This window comes from Coenobita brevimanus, chromosome 57 (genome assembly GCF_032717465.1).
Source record: "Coenobita brevimanus isolate Jiangsu-jjx chromosome 57, ASM3271746v2, whole genome shotgun sequence".
NCBI lineage: Eukaryota > Metazoa > Arthropoda > Malacostraca > Decapoda > Coenobitidae > Coenobita > Coenobita brevimanus.
In genome coordinates, this window is record NC_137010.1 from 24018615 (window position 1) to 24037843 (window position 19229).

Genomic DNA, 19229 nt, shown 5'->3' on the forward strand with positions numbered 1-19229 from the left:
CTGTGGCAGTGGCTCTCTGCCCAGAACGAGTGAGTATTGAGAGAGGTGTTTGAAGTGACTGGAGTATTTTTTTTTTTTTATCATATCTTGGAGAGTGTTTTGGGCTGTAATGATGTCATCTGTAGGCTCTTTGGAGGAGACGGAGAGTGGCTGTTTTTCACTGACGGAAAGTGAGTGTTTTGGAGGTTTTTGCAGCGAGGCCTTTTGGGGCTGTGGAGCGGGTACTTTACAGAAACTACAACACACGGCGTGCAGCGAGTATTTGGGAAGCTGTATGGAGAATGATTGTAGCTCTGTTTGTTTTACTCTAAGAGGTGTTTGAAAGCTGCTTGGAGTGGTTTGGATACCTATTTGAATGATACTTGGAAGCTATCTGAATATTTTTGTGGTGAGTTTCAGTGGCATTGGAGAGGTTTTGATAGCGGTTTGGAGGGTTCTAGGAGGGTGTTTGGACGCTGGTGATGGGTCGTGCAGTTCATGGCTTTTTATCAGGGACGGCCACGAAAACTATCCAGAACAAGTGACTGTTCTGCCGGCTGTTTGATGTAATTGGAGCTCTTTACCCCGTTGCTTCTGTTTCGTCCATCCTATTCCTGCTCCTCCCTATCTCTCTCTACCCAGGCCTCTCTCTCGACATGCTAACCAGTGTTTCCCTTCTTTTCATATCTGGTTGGCCCGACACTGTTGTATTTTCACCATAAATGCTATACTCGTTTTATCTCAACTTGGCCCAGATTATTGTTGCTTTGCAGATTGTTTTACGTAGCTCAGTGATAGGATATGACAATAATCTGTCTTTATATCTCTTCCACAGCACTTTTTCGTGACTAACATAATATTTTAGTATTAATCTCGTACTGGTATGACAACTTGATATTCTAGATGGAGACAGGGCAATTGTAGGCCAAGTCACAGTGAAACAGGCATAGTTACTGTAAAGATTCAACAGCATAATGATTCCACCTGAACTATTTACGTCACTATGAACACAAAACCTCTCAACACAATCTAGCGTGACTGACCTAACTTCCCTTAGTCTTCTGTGGATATATTTTACTCAAGCTGCCACACAGCGATATTATTCAAGTGAAAGGAATTCTAGTAACAAAAAAAGTGAAACTACGTGTACTGCTAGAAAACGAAAACCCCTGAGCCAGTTAAAATAATCTGGAACGCCTGAACCATACCTAAATGCGCTCATGGCAGCGATACCTTAGGATGACCTGACTTAACCCGCCTTTAATTAACATACACTATCCAACTCATTCAAGCGCAACCTAACCTAACCTAACCCAACATAACCTCACCTCACCCACTGACCTTGATTCCTCCAGCAACTTGTTCAAGGTACAGCAAGTGTCTGACCTCGCTCTCCTGGGACCCCAAGAAATTTGCAAAAAAATGTCCAAAGACAGAGTACCGCCCGACTGTAACGTTTCCCCTGCCAAGGAGAAGTTCAGGACGTTGGATGGAACCTGCAACAATCTCGACAACCCTACCTGGGGAGCCTCCTTCACCGCCTTCGCACGAGTGGCACCTCCGGATTATGGTGATGGTGGGATTTTTATTTTTTTCATTTCTAATATTCTTTATTACTGTTCAGTACAAACTCCAGACTCTGAGGAAGTTGTTGCTAAAAGCCACGCTGGGGTAATTACAGAAAAGGAAGGGGTGTTGGGGGGGGTGGGGGGATGATTGAGACTTAAAACAGTTACCCACATACTGTATTAGTTTTCCTTGATTTACATTTTCTTGTAGGTTATAAGGAGTAACTTTATCTATCTATCTATCTATCTATCTATTGCCAGACGCCACAATCCTGTATATAAATATATATATATATATATATATATATATATATATATATATATATATATATATATATATATATATATGTATACACTTAGGATGAATTTTGTTCGACTGCTTCTTATTAAGTGAACAGCACAGTAATTTGCTCGTTTACGCTCATACACCATATGGTGATTAATCCATGATTTTCCTCTTGGACTCTGATGTGCTTCGTGCGATTTTAACCCGTATTTCCGTGGGAAATTACCAGCTTTTGAGATATCCGCCCTCCCAGTCCTAGTCATAATAGAGGATCCGTGGGAATCGGGGATTTGGAGTGGGGGGAAAACTGGGCAAAACCGGTCATTTTCAACAGAACTGCAGCTAGAAATAGCACGAATCACATAAAAAGCCAAGGGGAAAAAACACTGATTTCCAACCTTACCCTATGGCGTTCTCGTATGCACTGGCTAATTCGCGCTGGAGGGTCGAACACGACTCTCATACACAATAATGGTATGATATGGGCTCGATACCTGAACCCCCCCCAAAAAAAAAAAAAAAAAAAAAACTAACAGCCTAAGCTTTATGTAACCGCTGGGACCCCTTTATTTGAAAGCTGGAGCTGGTGGCAGTGAAAAAAGTTTCAGTCCCATTTTCAACATATGTTGGAGGATACTCCAAGACATCAATATTTCTTTTCTTTTCTTTTGTTTTGTTTGTATGTTTGGTTAGTTTAGCTGATGCCTTGTGAGAATTCACAGTCATTTCAACTGTGAAGGCTGAATACACCTTAAGTACAAAAAGCTCCAATATATCAGAGGATATGATCTGTTTCACATTTTAAAAGGCATATTTTAGGATTTTGTGGAAATGCATTGGTCAGATTTTATTTGCAGTGCCGGTGCCCCACTTCTCCTTCCGACACCTTAAAGTGCACTAAGATTTTCATGTTTATGTATGTTATGCAACACTGCAACTACTAATACACATAGATACTTTTATTTCCCGACGTACTACATTAAAAGATCTTTCACTTGGTGGCAAATGTACTCCTTTATCTCAGCAGATTAATGCTGTATGACTTGTCAAACATGAACGGCAGTTTCAAACGTGGCTGGTAAATGAAGATTATTAACGATCTGAAACTTCACTTTTCTGACAGTTTCTTCCCACCGTCCTCCCTGCCTTCCTTACTTCTCACCTACCTCCCTCTCTCAATCCCATGTCCACCGTACTTCTTCCCTTCCTAACTCCTCCCAGCCATCCTCCTTTCCTTCCTAACTCCCCGCCATCCTCCCTTCCTCTCTAATTCTCCGCCATCCTCCCTTTCATTCTAACTCCTCCCCACCATCCTCCTTTCCTTCCTAATTCCTCCCCGCCATCCTCCCTTCCTTCCCAACTCCTTCACACCAATTCTCACCTTTTCTAAGTCTGTCGGTCCAGCCTATCCGTCACTATGCCGGCCCTCCCCTCATTCTTACTCTTCCCAGCCAATCTCTCTCTCACTTTTGCTTTTCCTCCCTTCCTAATCCTCCCATAACAGCCTTCTTCCGTTCCAGATAACCTTCCCACTCTTAATTTCTCCCCACAAGGATTCTCATTTCCTAATTCTTCTTAGCCTTCCTCTCTCCCTTCCTAACCTCTCCCCACCAGCCTTCTCTATTCCTAATTCCTCCCCTTCTTCCTCCTTCATTAACTTCTCCTCACAAGTTTTCCTTCAACTCTGATTTTACTCCTTTACTGTCTTCCGCCTCCATCAGCTTACATATTCCTCTAACTCCTCCCCATCAAACTTTCCCCTTCTGGCAGCCTTCCTTCCACTCTGACTCCTCCCAGTCAGCTTACTGGCCTTCCTAACTGCACCTCTTCCTGACCAAATTCTTCCTAACCAACCCCCCCCAATCCATCATCCTTTCCAACTCTACTAATGTTTTTTTTACTCTTAATTCTTCCCCTTTCCTAACTATATCCCACCATCCTCCTCCCTTCCTTACCCCTCCCCTCCAGCTGTACTCCCTGATATCTCCCTTCTCTCTTCCTGATATCCCTCCTCCCACTGTAACTCCTCCACACCAATCTCTCTCTCCTATCCTACCTTCTCCTAACTAGCCTACCACCTACCTAACTACTCTTATCCTTTCCTAACATTCCTTTACTCGCTCTATCTCCTTCCCACCACCCTTTCGCCTACTTTACTTCTTCTCCATCAGTCTCACTTTTCTCAACTCCTCCAAATTCTCCTCCTCGCTTTCCTAACCCCTGCAAACCATCCTCTCCACTGCCCTTACCGCTTTTAACTATCTTCCCTGCCATCCTAAATCCTCATCAACTCCCCACTAGCTATCAATTTCCTCTAAACCATCCTCCCTGCTCTCTTAACTCCTCCAAGCCATCATCTCCGCCTTCCTAACCCATTCCCAAGTCCTCCCAAGACATGAAAATCCTCCAAACAATCCTTACTACCTTCCTAATCTCTATAAATCATCCTACTCATCTTTCCTATTCGCTGCAAATCATCCACCTCTCCTTTCTAATCCTCGCAAATCATCCTACCCACCTCTCTAATCCTAGCAAATCGTTCTGTCCGCCTTCCTAACCCCTACAGAACATCCATCCCCCCTTCCTAACCCTTGTAAAACCATCCTCCCCGCCTTCCTAATCCCTGTCCACCGTCCCCGCCAGATGTCAAGACCTTGCGCCTGGCCTCGGACGACAAGCCCCTGCCCTCCCCCCGCCTCGTCAGCACCACCGTCAACATAAAAGCCAACACGCCCTCCTCCTGCTTCACTCTGCTGCACATGACGTTCGGACAGTTCCTCGACCACGACCTCACCGCCACGCCCGTCGCCGCAGGTGCGTGTTCGTAAGGCTGATCAGTTTGTAGGATGGGACAACTAACCTATTCAGTCCGAGGATGCTATTTCTGCTTTTATTTTTGCTGCCTCGGTAAGATTTCATTAAACAATCTTAAGGGAGACCTCTTGTGGTGAAGGGGAGGGGGAAACCTCTATTTAGCTTCCCTAATTCAAGAAGTCACTCCGGATGTACATAAAAGCGTCTGGAGATAACAAGAATGAAGTAAGTCATCGGTGTAATGGGATTTTCTCTGTAACAGTTAATTATCATCACAGATCGTTTTGTTCGTTGCGTTATTACACTTTATTCCTCTCTGATTTGATCATGAAGTGTCTGACAACTGTATGAGGGAAGACAAACCTTCATACTAGCATCCTCGTGCACGACTTAAGCTTAGAAGGGTAAAACAATGAGGTCCATAGATTTGTACCATCTGATTTTTGTCTTGTCTCTACCCTGACCACGATCTCACCACCTCGCCTATTGCAACACACGCAGGATTTGTTGACGTATATGCAAGGTGTCCAGGGAAATGTGTGGGCTAATTTTGAGCACTAAATGCAATATCAACATGGGTTCAATTCTCAGTAGTTATGGAACAATGTATCAATTCACTTCCAGTCCAAAGTAATCCTCTCACCATCCCTCAAAGATCCTGACGATCTCTAATAATTCCTTCCCACCTCGAAAATAATTCCAATCTCTCACATTCCTTCATATTTATAGTCCTTCCTTAATCTTTCATAGATCTTCTAATATCTCAAATAGCCTCCCATCCTATGTAGTCTCATATAATCCCTAAAATACTCTGTTAATTCTTATCAATTTCCATCGAATCCTTAATGACATCCATTCTCAACCAATCCTCTTCCAGTCCCTTAAATGCCCTCCCAGTCCCAACAAATCTCCTAATTCATTAAATACTCGCACAGTCCATCATATTCCTAGTTAATCCCCTCCCATTCCCTCAGATCCCCTCTCACTTCCAGCTGACATAGATTTACACCATGAAGCGCGATCTCTGGGAAGCTGTGTCGTTGCATGTATTTAAAGGACTTCTGCTGGAGAGTGTAGCACCTAATGATTGAATGTCCTTCTAATCGTCGACCTACTGTTCTGCCATGGGACCAAACGCTCAACCCCTCGATCTATAACATGTGTTTTAATTCACTTGACCAAGGCAGCTACTACCCCCAGTCCTAAACAATTTTCTCTCACTCCCACAGTAATAAATGGGTACCCAATCTCATCTTATGTGAAAGAAATACAAGAAAATCTGTCCCTGAACACTCCCCAAATGTGTCTCCAAGTCCCACACACATACCTTTACACAACACTCACCCACAGCTAATCCCCCTCACATATCATCAAACTCCCACTCTCAGTCTCTGAAACATCCTTCACGGTCCTCAATACACAAACTACTCCCCATCCTAATCTTTCATAATCCCAGCTAACTTTCTCATAATTCCTCAGACCCTCCTCACCCAACCTGTCAAGTCCTTTCCCAATCCCTGAGATATCTTCATAAACCTTCAAATCCCTCCAATATGTACATTAAACACTCAGAATTCCAATATTATCACCCCAACCTCCAGATCCCTTTTCCAAGCTATCAAGCACATCCAGAATCCTATCTAATCCTATTAAATTCAGTCTAATCTTGTCCCAGTTCCCCAGGCAAGAATGGTCGTCCGCTTCCATGCTGTGTGAAGTAAGCATGCTAGAAACAGTCCGTGTTCCACCCTGTGTGTCCACAGTTCCCATACACATTCTCATAAACCGCACCCTCTGCTTACAAAAAATCCCCTTTCATTCCCTCAAAATCCCAGTTAATCCTCTAATATCCTCTGAGTAATCTCCTTCCAGTCTCTCAGAATTCCAAGGAATCCCTTTCCATTTAATCCAAACCTACTCCTTCCCAATTGCAACTAACAGCACCACATTCCCCTAAACATCACACAAACCCGCAAATCCAGCTCAAATTCCCAAGCCTCTCAGATCCTCTCCCAATCACCCAGACTCTTAACTAATTCCTCTCACGGGCAAAAAAGAGCGCCCAGTCCCGTCCTGAGTGAAAAAAAAAAAAAAAAAAAACAAGAAAGTCCAACCCAGCACCACTGAATACACCCCCATACACCTATCACGAGACGACCCCCTCCACCTACCATTCGGCATTATAATCGCGCACCTCTCTCCCAGTCACCTAAAAGTTCCTCCCAATCTCTCAAATACCCCTCACACTACTTCAGAATTCCAGCTAATCTTCTCCCAAGCCTTAGAAATCCCAACTGTATCCTTCCCAATCCTTTAAACACTCCCTCCACAGATTCTTGCAAGTCATCTAATGCCTCTAGCACCTAAAATGGTCTCACCCCAAACACTGAAGCACCTTCAAGATCAAAACAAATCCCATCAAACCCATCCGGAAACACATCAAATACCCTTAACATCAAACTAATCGATTCAGTGCACGATCTCAATCCCTGAAAGTCCCAACTGACCCCTCCCACAGGCAAGGAGGGGGAACCATTTCCGTGCTGCGTGAAGGAGGTGCAGGAGGACCCCTCGCTGCTCCACCCTGAGTGCTCCCCCATAGAAATACCCAAAGACGACCCCCTCTACTCAGCGTATGGCATCGAGTGCATGGAGTTCGTCCGCTCCTTGCCGGCGGGGAGGTGCACGTTAGGTGGGTGCTCTGTGTGTAAGGGAGATGGTGTGTGTGTACAGTACGTTACAGGAAGGGGTGAACTGTACGTGGTTTGTGTGTGTGTGTGTGTGTGTGTGTGTGTGTGTAAGGTTAACTGACATAAAGGTATAGGGTTGACGTATATTCTGTACATGGGGATGGCGTACTTAGTGGACTGGTTTTACTTATGTGGGCAGGTGTGGGGGAGGTATGAAAGGTGAGAGTTCTGTACGTGGGAGAATGGAGTACGTGGGAGATTTGTGTACACAGGAATTGATGTTAGTGGTGGATTTGTGTACGCAGGAATTTGGTGTACATGGGAAATTTGTGTACGCAGAGCTTGGGGTAAAGAAAGGATTTGTGACAGTAGAGTTTAGCGTACGTAGGGAATCTGTGTGCTTTGATAGTGGTCTTTGTGGGGGATTTGAATGCTTAGTGTAAGTGGGGAGTTACGTGACCAAGTGTCAGAGATGTAGTTTACGTTAGGTTGATGTTCTGTAGACTGGGGGGTTGGCACGTGTTGGACAGATGTACACGTGTTGGATGTAAGTGGATGCATGTTAGAGAGGCGCACGCTATGTGGGTCTTCTGTGCAAGGGGTGTTGGTGTACATGGGAGGACTGATTTGATTTGGGTGGACAGGCGTAAGGAAGGTGTACGTGGGGTGGGTGCATGGAACGTGTGGAGGGGGCAGGTTTACGTGAGGGATTGGTGGGATCTACTTGGACATGTGTGTATGATTTAGGTGAAAGGACATGAAAGGTGTATGTTATCTACAGTATTTGCCCATCTATCTCTCCAAGCCAAAGAAAATCAATGGACCGAGTGACCTACTCTAACGACAAGTCAGTCGTCTGACTGTATGTCTATCTATATCTATCTATCTATCTATTTATCCATCTATATCAGTCTATCTATCTATTTATTTGTCAATTTGTTTATATGTATGAAGTATCTTTGTATCTAACAATCTACTTCTCTGAACTGAGAGCTGCGGATTCAAGCGGTCGGCAATATCGATAACTCTGCCGTTTATATAATCATATATCAACCCATCTATTTATGTCTTTGTCACTACTAATCCATCACTCCATCTTTCCATTCATCCACCTACCCATCTTGGCAGGGCCTAGAGAGCAGCTGAATCAAGTGACCAGCTACGTCGACTGCTCAGCGGTGTACGGCAGCACGACTAAGATGGCACGTGACCTCAGGACAAAACAAGATGGGTTGCTGTCCATGCAGGTAGGTCTACGTGGGTGAATGGGGGTTAGGTGGGTGTAGGGGGGATAGAGGTGCAGTGGTGGGACGTAATGTCGATGTATGTGGGTTAGGTGTGTGTACGTGGGTTAGGTGGGTGAATGTGGGATATGTGGATGTATTTTGGGACAGGTGGGTGTACGTGGGTTTGGTGGGTGTACTTTCGTTAACCATGTATACGTGGGTTAGATGGGTGTGCGTAAATCAAGAGGGAACAGATGAGTTACAGGAGTATTTATGAGCTATTGTCGATGCACGTGGGTGTAGGTGGGTGGAAGCATGTTAGCTGGGTGTAGAAGGGTAGAAGCATGTTAGCTGGGTGTAGATGGGTGGAAACAAGTTAGCTGGGTGTAGGTGGGGCAAGATAAAAAGCATAGTAAGGGTATCAGAATGCTAAATGGAAGTGTACGCATTACGTGGGTACTGGGGCATGGCGATGGGTGAGTGTAGGTGGAAAAAGGTGGCATAAACAGAGAAAGGTAACAGGGTAGGTGGGTAGAGTAAAACTGGCTGGGTTAGGCTGGGAGGTGAATTAGTTTATGTAAGTAATTACTGAGGGATTATGAAGTTCCGAAATAATATACATGGGTGGTGTAGATGAGTGTAGGTGGATTAACTGAGTGTAGGTGGGTTGACTATGGTTGGGCTGTAAATTGGTATACAGTAGGTGGGTTTAGGTCTAGGTGGACATGAATGGGGTGTACAGTAGGTCGATTGAGCTAGCATGAATGAGGTGCATGTGGGTGTAGGCGGGTTTGGTGAGCATAAATGGGGTGTAGGTAGGTGTAAAAAGGTTTGGCGAACATGAATATAGTGTAGGTGGGTGTAAGAGGGTTTTGTGAGCAAGAATGAGGTGTAGGTAGGTGTAAGTAGGTTTGGTGAGTATGGGCCAATAAAATAGAAAATGTTCGCTAAATATATCAGTGTCAGAACTCTTTTCTAATGATATTCATGCTCCACATAATCACAACGCCAAAGGTTGGCAGACAGAAATCATTATGTAAGTGTATTGTATATCTAAACAGCATTCGATCAGCTGGGGGAAGTCAACTACCACTTCGTGGTAACAAAGAACTTCCATGTTTCAACCTAAAAATAACACGGTTTTTTGCATGTTTTACGTGCCACGGTGATTAATATACGCACAACGTTCTTATGTGTCGTTCTGTAATACTATGGCATACGTGACATACCAAATGAAGAGCAAAAACTACAGGAACTGTATTATAATACTCACCAAGATGATGGTGACTATAGTACCTCGTCTGCTCTGTTGACCTGAAAGCTTCGCGTCCAACCGTCAGATGGCAACACTCTTCAGCACAGGTAACTACTTCAAGTCGAGAGAAGTTCTGTACTTCTGGTGACAGAGCTTTCTTTAACACTGCGGCTAAACAGAACGAAAACTACAGGAACTGTATTATAACACTCACCAAGATGGTGGTGGCTGTAGTACCTCGTCCGCTCTGTTGACTTGAAAGCTTCGCGTCCAGCCGTCAGGCGGCAACACTGTAAACAATTCTGCAATGATGTATATTTGATCCAAAAAGCACTGATGCAGGAGAGGTCCGATGATATCCTAAGCAATCAGTATAGATTGCGATGTCTCCCAGATTTATCTATAATAACCGGAATACGCGTATGATATCAGTACTATCAAGGAAATGCCATAAGCAACTAGCATATAGCATCCCCATGAAAGCAGGTTTACCCTCGTTAGACAGAATCGTTGCTGACTTTCCAGTAACCATTGTCTGTGGCGTCACATTGTTTCGCAAAGTGTGTACCAATTCTATCTGACTCGAGCTGATATCAATACACCCATTAAAAAATTATGGACATATTTATATTTTGCCGATTAACCTAAATCGAGATGGCACTACATTAAATGGTCATATGTGGCCATTGGCCAATGGGTTGTCCACGTCGGCTCTTTTCTGTTTCACACCATACAATTATCCACACACCTTCACTTTCTCCCACACTCTCCGACACCCTTTCACATCTTTTCAGATCCTTTTAAATTTTCTCTCTCTTCCTACCTCAGTCCAACCGCATCTCTTACTCTCATCCACATCTACCAAAAAACCCTTTCACACTCCCCTTCTTTCTCACATTCTCGACCCTCTTCTGCATCCATTCAACACTTTTCCACATCTCCCTATCCCCACTCAACAGACTAACACTCTCACTCCTTCTCCCACAGTCTTCCTCGTTCATTTACACCATCCCACACTCCGTCACATTCCCCCAAACACTCCCGCCCCTTCCCATTCCTTGCCATACTCTCTCCCACATCCATAAATTTTCCTACACGCTCTCACATTATCCCACACTCTTTCCATTCTCCCACACCCTCCTTCACTCATTCACACCTTCTCGCACTCTTCCAGAGCTCATTACACCATCTCACATCTTCCCACGTCAACACACACACTTTCACAGTTTTTCTCAATCTCTTCAGCTATCTCACACCCATACACACTCCACCTAACATTCTCCTTCACTTTACCCCACACACTCTTACCTACTGCCCCTTCTCGAACTCTCTCCCACGCCCACTAACTCCAGCAGTCATATATCATCCCAAACTCTCGCCCACAAGCTCCTGCACCCTCCCACAATGTCTCGCTCCCTCCTACACAATCTCTCATCCTCTCACATCCACCCAACACCCACTCATAGCGTCCCACATTCTCCCACACCCTTCTACACTCTCCCACACCCTCTAACACCATCTCACACCCTCCCGTACTCACCTCACCCACTTTCACACCCTCACTCTCTGCCACTCCCACTAACTCTGCCATACACACCCACAGTTGACAGAGGAGGGCCAAGAGCTACTGCCAGCCTCCCTTGACCGCAATGATGGCTGTAATGTGCCTTCCAAGTTCGCCATCAACCACTTCTGTTTCTCATCGGGTAGGTATTTCTCTCTCTCTCTCTCTCTCTCTCTCTCTCTCTCTCTCTCTCTCTCTCTCTCTCTCCAGTCATTTTTGTCTCGTCTTCCTTCATCCCTCTCTGTTTCCTCCCGTCCCCCCACCCCTCTCTTTCCATCCCCCTTTCTAACTTTCCTCCTCTATTTTATCTCTCTTTCCTTCTTTCATCTCTCCTCTCTCTCGTACTTCTTTCCAAACTCACTCACAGACAGAAGTCCATGCTTCCCTTCTTTGTATCTCACTTTTTTTCTCTCTCTCTTTCTTCCCTCTTTCCTTCCTTCCTCCTTCCTTTTTTTCATATCTCTTCCTTTACTTTCTTGCTCTCTCCTTTCTTACTTTCCTCATGTTCTTCAGAGGTAGATAGATACATACAGATAGACACACTGATAGAGACAAATAGATTTATAGATGGACAGGTAGGTTGAGTAATACATAGAGAAAAATATAGACTGAACGAAAGATAGAAGGACAGACAGATGTATTGGCTGATGGACAAACGAACTACTGTACAACACTAATATCTACTCCTTACCATTTTCCTCGCTAGCCACTCATTTTCTTAGCATTATTTTCGCATTTTTATTCTAACTATCTACTCTACTCCCCATTTCCTCCTCCTGGCCACCCATTTCTCTCCCCATTGCCTCCTCCTGGCCACCCATTTCTCTCCCCATTGCCTCCTCCTGGCCATCCACCATCCTCTCCCCACTGTCTCCCTCCTGGCCACCCATTATTTTCTCCCCACTGTTTTCCTTCATGTCACCCATTTTCCTTTCCTCCCGGCCACCCGTTACACTCTCCCCATTCCCTCCCTCCCGGTCACCCATTACTCGCTCCCCATTGCCTCCTTCGTGGCCACCCATTTCTCGTTCCCCATTGTCCCCATCCTGGCCACTCATTTCTCTGTCCTCATTGCCTCCATTCTGGCTACGCATTGCCCTCTCCCCATTGCCTCCATCCTGGCTACGCATTGCCCTCTCCCCATCGCCTCAATCCTGACTACCCATTACTCTCTCCCCATTGCCTACATCCTGGCTACCGATTACTCCCCATCCTCCCTCCTGGTTGCCCATTATCATTTCCTCCCGGCTATCCATTACTGTCTCTCCATTGCCCCCTCCTTCCCGGCCACCCATCATCCTCTCCCCATTGCACAGGTGACGCCAGGGCCAACGAACAGATCCTCCTCACCCTGCTCACCACCGTGTTTGCTCGCTTCCACAACAAGTACGCTCGAGACCTGAAGAACCTGAACCCCGGCTGGAACGACGAGCGACTGTACCAGGAGGCGAGAAGGATCGTGATAGCCGTGTTGCAGCTTATCGTGTACAATGAGTTCCTACCCGGGGTGCTGGGTAGGTGGAAGCGTGGGGAGAAGGGTGGAGGAGGTGTGGGGTGGATGGAGTGAAGAAGGGAAGGACTGAGAACGTAGCTAGTGTGCCTGGGTTTCAGTATGAGATGGACAGTGAGACGACTGCATACTGAATGGAAGGAGGATAGGAGTACGAAAGATGGGTGAGGAATAGATTGGAGGATGGAGAGAAGGGGAACAGGATATGAAAGATGGAGGAGAGGTAGGTAGGTGGATGTGAGAGGAAAGGAAAGATGGATGGAATAAGAGCGAAATGGAGGAAGACGACGAGAGGATGTGTCAGAAAGGGAGGAGGACTGTGACTGCCTTGTTGTGTCTAAAGAGTTCCTGCTGGAGGTGTTGGGTAGGTGGAGGGCCCTGAATTGTTATCTTGAGTAAAACTGTACCCTTTTTACTTTAACTTGGCCTAAAACTGCCATCTGTGTATCTTGAATGCCAAGCTGTGACAACAGCCTGACACAAGACTGAGTCACAAAGTGGTGCCATGAAAAGGATGTAGAGCCATAGCATTGCCTTTGTCTGACACTGAGCAACTACGCGAAATAAGCCGTGAAGGGGCAATAATTTGGGCCAAGTTAAGCTGAAAAACAGTATAGGATGGTGCACCAGTGTCGAATTATGCTTGGGCCAAGTCAAGCTGAAAAGAGTAGAGGATGGTGAGGCGGTGTGAAAGAACATAAATTTAGATATTGTTCATGGTCGTCAGGCTACCACCAAACTCATATTATCGACTTGGCAAGGGTCTATTAATTGTGAAGGGGCTGAGCATGACTATATTTAGCTCCTCCAGTTTGAAATTTTCCCCTGGATGGAATAAAATCGTCTTGAGAGAGCAGCAAGAATGCCATCATGTCTATACCTATCTATCTCTCTGTCGGTCTACCTGTTCGTCTATCAATCCATCCATCTCTCTCTCTCCCTTCCCCCCCCCTCTCTCTCTCTCTCTATGCATGGGACCAAAGGAACTCCGTTGGTAACTACATCCTAATCTGACATAATGCCATTTATACTCATCCGCAGCATCTATTTCCGTACTGAAGACAGGTTTCAACCCATTTTAATATGTCCCAGCCTATATCATGCTCTTTCCCCCTATTTCCAGTCCCATTTCCCTCACCCATTAGGTCCGGCATTCGTGACGACCCTGGGCCTTTCCCCTCAACAAGACGGTCGTTACACCACCGACTACGACCCCTCCATAACGCCGGCTGTCACTAATGAGTTTTCTACGGCTGCTTTCCGGTTTGGACACAGCATGATACCGGTGAGAGAGAGAGAGAGAGAGAGAGAGAGAGAGAGAGAGAGAGAGAGTGTGTGTGTGTGTGTGTGTGTGTGTGTGTGGTTAAGCAGATGCCTGAGTGGGTAGGTAATTTTTGGCCTATATCACAAACATATGCAACCAGGCGGCACAAATGATTAACAGTTGCTTCATGAATACTTCTTTAAATTCTCCTCATAATCCAACGTGTATTCATCCTGTTAATCCCTCACGTAATCCCTAAGTCAATTCCGCCACTAATCCCGCCACCAAGCATTCTCTTCATCCCTCCACAAATCTCTCCACTAATCCCAATCCCTCCTTTAATAATCCCTAAACAGTCCCTCCATTAATCCTTCTCCTAATCCCGTCAGTAATCCCTCTCCTAATCTTTCTGTTAAGCCCACTACTAATGAAGCGCCAACCCCCTACATCACTCCCTCCTAATCCCCCGCCAATCGCCCAGACCCAGCTGCTAGAGATGGACATCAACGGAACGACAACAGCGGCTAATGTGAACGGTGTGATCTTCTCGCCGTTCTTAATGTACGAGCCGCGGTCCCTGGTGAACATGGCCAGGGGGGCGATAAACCAGATGGTGGGCGAGGTGGATGTGGCCTTTACTGACGAGGTGAGTGGCGGAGAGAAATATGGATATACAGATAGACTGAGAGGTGGACTGACACAGACAAATAAATAGATAATTTGACAATTACGTTTTTTTTTTTTCTTAAAACACCCTGAAATAATGTCTTACGAAGCAATTTGTCGTCCAAAACTATTCCCATTCTTTTAAATGGATATGAACCAAAACCAGGTTGATACTCACTAGATGGCAGCAAGGTCACACCCTTAGACTTTTCTCCATTGTTAAATATGTGGACTGGAGACTAACCTTTCTTACACTGTTTGTTAATACTTCTTATGCTGTTACTACTAACAAGGGGTATGACCAGGTCCTACATAGCCCAAACATGCAACATTTGTTCAAAAGCCAGTGACTGTCATCCTGTTTTGTTCCATTCAAGTTCCATGCAAAGGCAGTTTAAGTAGATTCCCTGCCGGAATATTCGTATTTCGACCACAGCTCACTCACCTACTTTCCTTTACCGCCTACCCATATCGGGGGACTCGCTATGCATGCTGGGGGCGATATAACCCCTCTCGGCCAGGTAAAACAGCAATAAAATAACAACAACCTACTCTCACAGTGGCCTAGGACGAGGATCATAGTGTGACTACGGCAAAGAGTGTGCGGAGGTGCAGATGTAAAAAAAAAAAAAAATAGTCTCCAGCAACCGTATATTAGGAAGCTTGGGAAGAAATAATAATAATAATAATAATAATAATAATAAAATAATGATAATGATAATAATAACAACACGCCAGGGAGTGTAACAGTAAAAACAAAACCAAGAGCAATTAATTATATAACTACCATCACCACCACAACAAAACAACAGCAACAACATCAACAACAGAAACTCATCTCCTCCCCCCCCCCTCCTCTTTTCCTTTTTCCAGATCACGGGCAAACTTTTCAGGAACGAGAAGAAGGCCGGGCTGGACCTGATCGCCGTGAACCTCCAGCGGGGACGGGACCACGGCCTGGCCGGCTACGTGGTGGTGCGAGAGGCGTGCGGGCTGGGCAGGGCGCGTAGGTTCGCCGACCTGGCCGAAACCATGAATCCGGATGCTTTGGCCAGTCTGCAGGAAGTGTATCGGTGAGACTGGGAGAGAGGGAGTGGGAAGGGGAAGAAAAAGGAGGAAAAGGGAGACAACAGAAATATAAAGGATGGAGGAGCAAGGTTAAATACACACACACACACACACACACACACACACACACACACACACACACACACACACACACACACACACACACACACCAGCGCTCGAATAATTAAAAACTGATTTAATAAAAATCTATATACTCGTAAGTACCAGTATACATATGTGTAAAGGTTAACGTTTGAATTAATCGTGTAATGCGAAGAAAAGAATAGTTGGTTCAAAATTCTGGGCGCAAACATTCACTGATTTTATAGCATTATGTTATTGTTAAGTATTTTCTATATTAAAAAAAAAAATCTCCAATATTCCTAGTAAAGAAATAGTATTCATAAATGAAAATTTAATGTTTATCAACAAAGGTTCAAGGCCTACTCACCATCTTATATGTAAGTCTTATCTTTTGCCAGTTTTAAATAAGTTATGAAAATTCTGAGTTGCAATTAAATATAGGCTTCTGTGATTACTCTCCTGATACATTCATTTCAGTATTGTCTGTATTTGTTTGTCTGTCTGCCTCTCCCTCTCTCTCTCTCTCTCTCTCTCTCTCTCTCTCTCTCTAACACCTTACCCCAATCAACATTCCTCACTCCTTAACCTCAGTTTTGATACTCCTCCTCTATCTTCATCTCTCTCTCTCTCAACCTCCAGGAGTGTGGAAGACATAGAGCTATTCGTGGGGGGCCTGTCAGAGAGGCCCATCGCAGGGGCTCAAGTAGGTCCAACCCTCGCCTGTGTCATCGGCGACCAGTTCCGTAGGCTGAAGAAAGGGGACCGGTACTGGTTCGAGTATAAGGATGGTCCAGGAGCCTTTACGAGAGGTGAGGAAGAAGGGAGAAGTGGAGGAAAGGAGTGCTGGAGGAAAGGAGGGACGGAGGAAAGAAGGGGTGGAGGGAGAAGGGGCTGATTTCTTGGGCTGACGAAGGGAGATAGGTATAAGGAGAGGTGAAGATGGGAAAGGGGGAGAGAAAGATAGGATGAGGAGGGTAAGAATTGAGAGATGGAGTCATGATAGGTTTCCCATGCTGAAGAAGGGAGTCCAGAGGGTCCAATCGCCTAGTATTTACTCACTGATCATTTCACAACGGATACAATCACAACTCATCATTTCATTCTCTAGAGCAGTCCAGCAACGAATCTTTTCCATTTCTAACCACTCCAGTCCCGAATCATAATAATCCCCAGCCACTCCCATTATTCAGACCAATAACTCGTTCAAGAATAATGTATGACCAACAAACTCACACACTCAAAACTCCCAATCATTCGTCTTCGCAAGTCACCTAACTTCCAGTTAATCCACTTTCCATCTATTCCGTAAACCCTAATTTTTTAAAACTCCACACATCATATTTTAACCATCAGTCATTCCCATTCCTTGACAAATAATCCTAATCATTCCAGCCTGTACTTATTATGCAGTCTGAAATGATTCCAATCTTCTAATTCTAATGCTTGATCACTCCTATCTCCATATATTGTACTATGTTTCCTAATAATTCCAGTCTTCAGTAATCACGTAAATCCCATCCATGGCAATGAACTAATCCCCAATCCTTCCAATCTTAACTAATCCCATAATCCTCACTCCTCACATTCCCTTTCAGACCAACTAAGTGAGATCCATGAGGTATCGGTGAATCAGGTTCTGTGTGACAAAATGCGATCGTCTTGCTTATCGACCCATTCATCCATTCCCCATCACTCATTCGTCGCGCGCCGTATCTCCAATCACCAGATCCTTTCGCCCTTAGCAGTCTAATCTCTCAATGGATACAGTAATCCCAATCATTTCAGGTTCTACCTATCCTTCAAACTCCAAGTCATCCCAATCTATACTTATCACCTAATCCCCCAATCTCACCTCATCCCTCAAATCCCCACAGACCAGTTGCGTTAATCCCCCAGTCTCACTTAATCCTTCCAATCCCCGCAGACCAGTTGCGTGAGATCCACAAGATGTCGATGGGTCGGGTACTGTGCGACACGGTGCTTGAGATGGAGGAGGTGCAGCGATGGCCCTTCACAGTCACTTCCTTCTATAACCCAAAACTGCCATGCTCATCCCCCTGCTTCCCCTCCATCAACCTCACATTCTGGAAAGAGTAAAGGAGGGATTTGGGAAGGAAAAGGTGGGGATTTGGGGATTCAGTGAGTGAGATGGGGATTGAGAGAGTAAAACTGAAGGGTTTCAGAGCTGTATTAATAACATTCTGCAACTCCAAGCTTCCAGTGTCGACCCCCTGCTTCCCCACTATCAGCAGTGAGGAGGGGATCTGGGGAGGGATTTGGGTTGGGAAGGGAAGTAAGGACTGGGAGACTTAATTTAGGAAGTTTCAGAGCTGTATTAACCTTTCCGGTACCGTGACGGCTTGTTTGTTCTATCCTAAGATGGAAAAAGTCATGATGATGATAATGGTGATGATGATAGTTATTATTAATATCACTATTTGATAGGCAGTGACGGAAAATATGTGGGGAGGAGAGGGGGATTTGGTAATTCGAAAGTAGCTAGGGTCTGGGAGGGTTGAACTGTGGTGTATGTGGTCAGTATTATCGCTTCCACGTCTGCTGTCAGTGGAGATGAGATTTTTGGTTTTGGGGAGTGAAGCAAATACTGTGTTTGTCAAGCCTGGTGGTATATGAAAGAATATTACTGTCCCTCTTTGGTGTGATGTTGCCTTTTTATTCATTCTATCTCCAGAAGATTTTATTTAGTGTGGGAGACTTTCTGAACCGGAGGAGTTACTTGTATAGCCCTCATTAACCCCTTCACATCGAGAAGGTGTGGACAAAGAGTTCTGGACCTAAACAAAATAATATTCCCTCGTAAGGGAAAGACAAAAGAATATGTAAATGATGTCCTCGGGCTCAAGTTATTAATTTAAATGGGGTAAACAAAAGCAAAAATACACCCTATCCGTACAAGTCAGTAGGGAAGGTGCTATATACAGTATACGTGCATACGAGTTAAGCATATCGAAATTTTCTGACTATATATAAATCCCTTGAGCTGAACAGAACCGCCTGGGGGTAGCAAGAATATCATTTAAGAAGATATCGACATACTGAAGGGGTTAGGCTTCCTTAAATCGTTTCACTGCACAAATTCTCGCCTAAGCTGAATGAAATCGTCTGGAAGTAAGAAGAATATAATGCTTAAGACGTCAGGGGAGTGAGGGGGTTAACTGAGGTCATTTCAAAATCTTTACAGTGCAAATTTTTTCTCCTAAGCTGAATAAAATCGTCGGAGGGCAGGAAAAATGA

General features: G+C 45.0%; 1 protein-coding gene across 1 annotated transcript; it reads left to right on the forward strand.

Annotated features, from left to right (window-relative positions):
* Positions 1 to 1458: 1458 nt before the first annotated feature.
* LOC145401932 (chorion peroxidase-like) lies at positions 1459 to 18071 on the forward strand. The gene is made up of 11 exons (XM_080274038.1): positions 1459 to 1555; positions 4477 to 4647; positions 7166 to 7339; positions 8466 to 8584; positions 11422 to 11524; positions 12699 to 12896; positions 14038 to 14177; positions 14638 to 14802; positions 15696 to 15895; positions 16614 to 16783; positions 17899 to 18071. The coding sequence occupies exons 2-11, from the start codon at positions 4593 to 4595 to the stop codon at positions 18069 to 18071; spliced, it is 1497 nt and encodes a 498-aa protein (XP_080130164.1). The 5' UTR covers positions 1459 to 1555; positions 4477 to 4592.
* The last annotated feature ends 1158 nt before the right edge of the window (positions 18072 to 19229 follow it).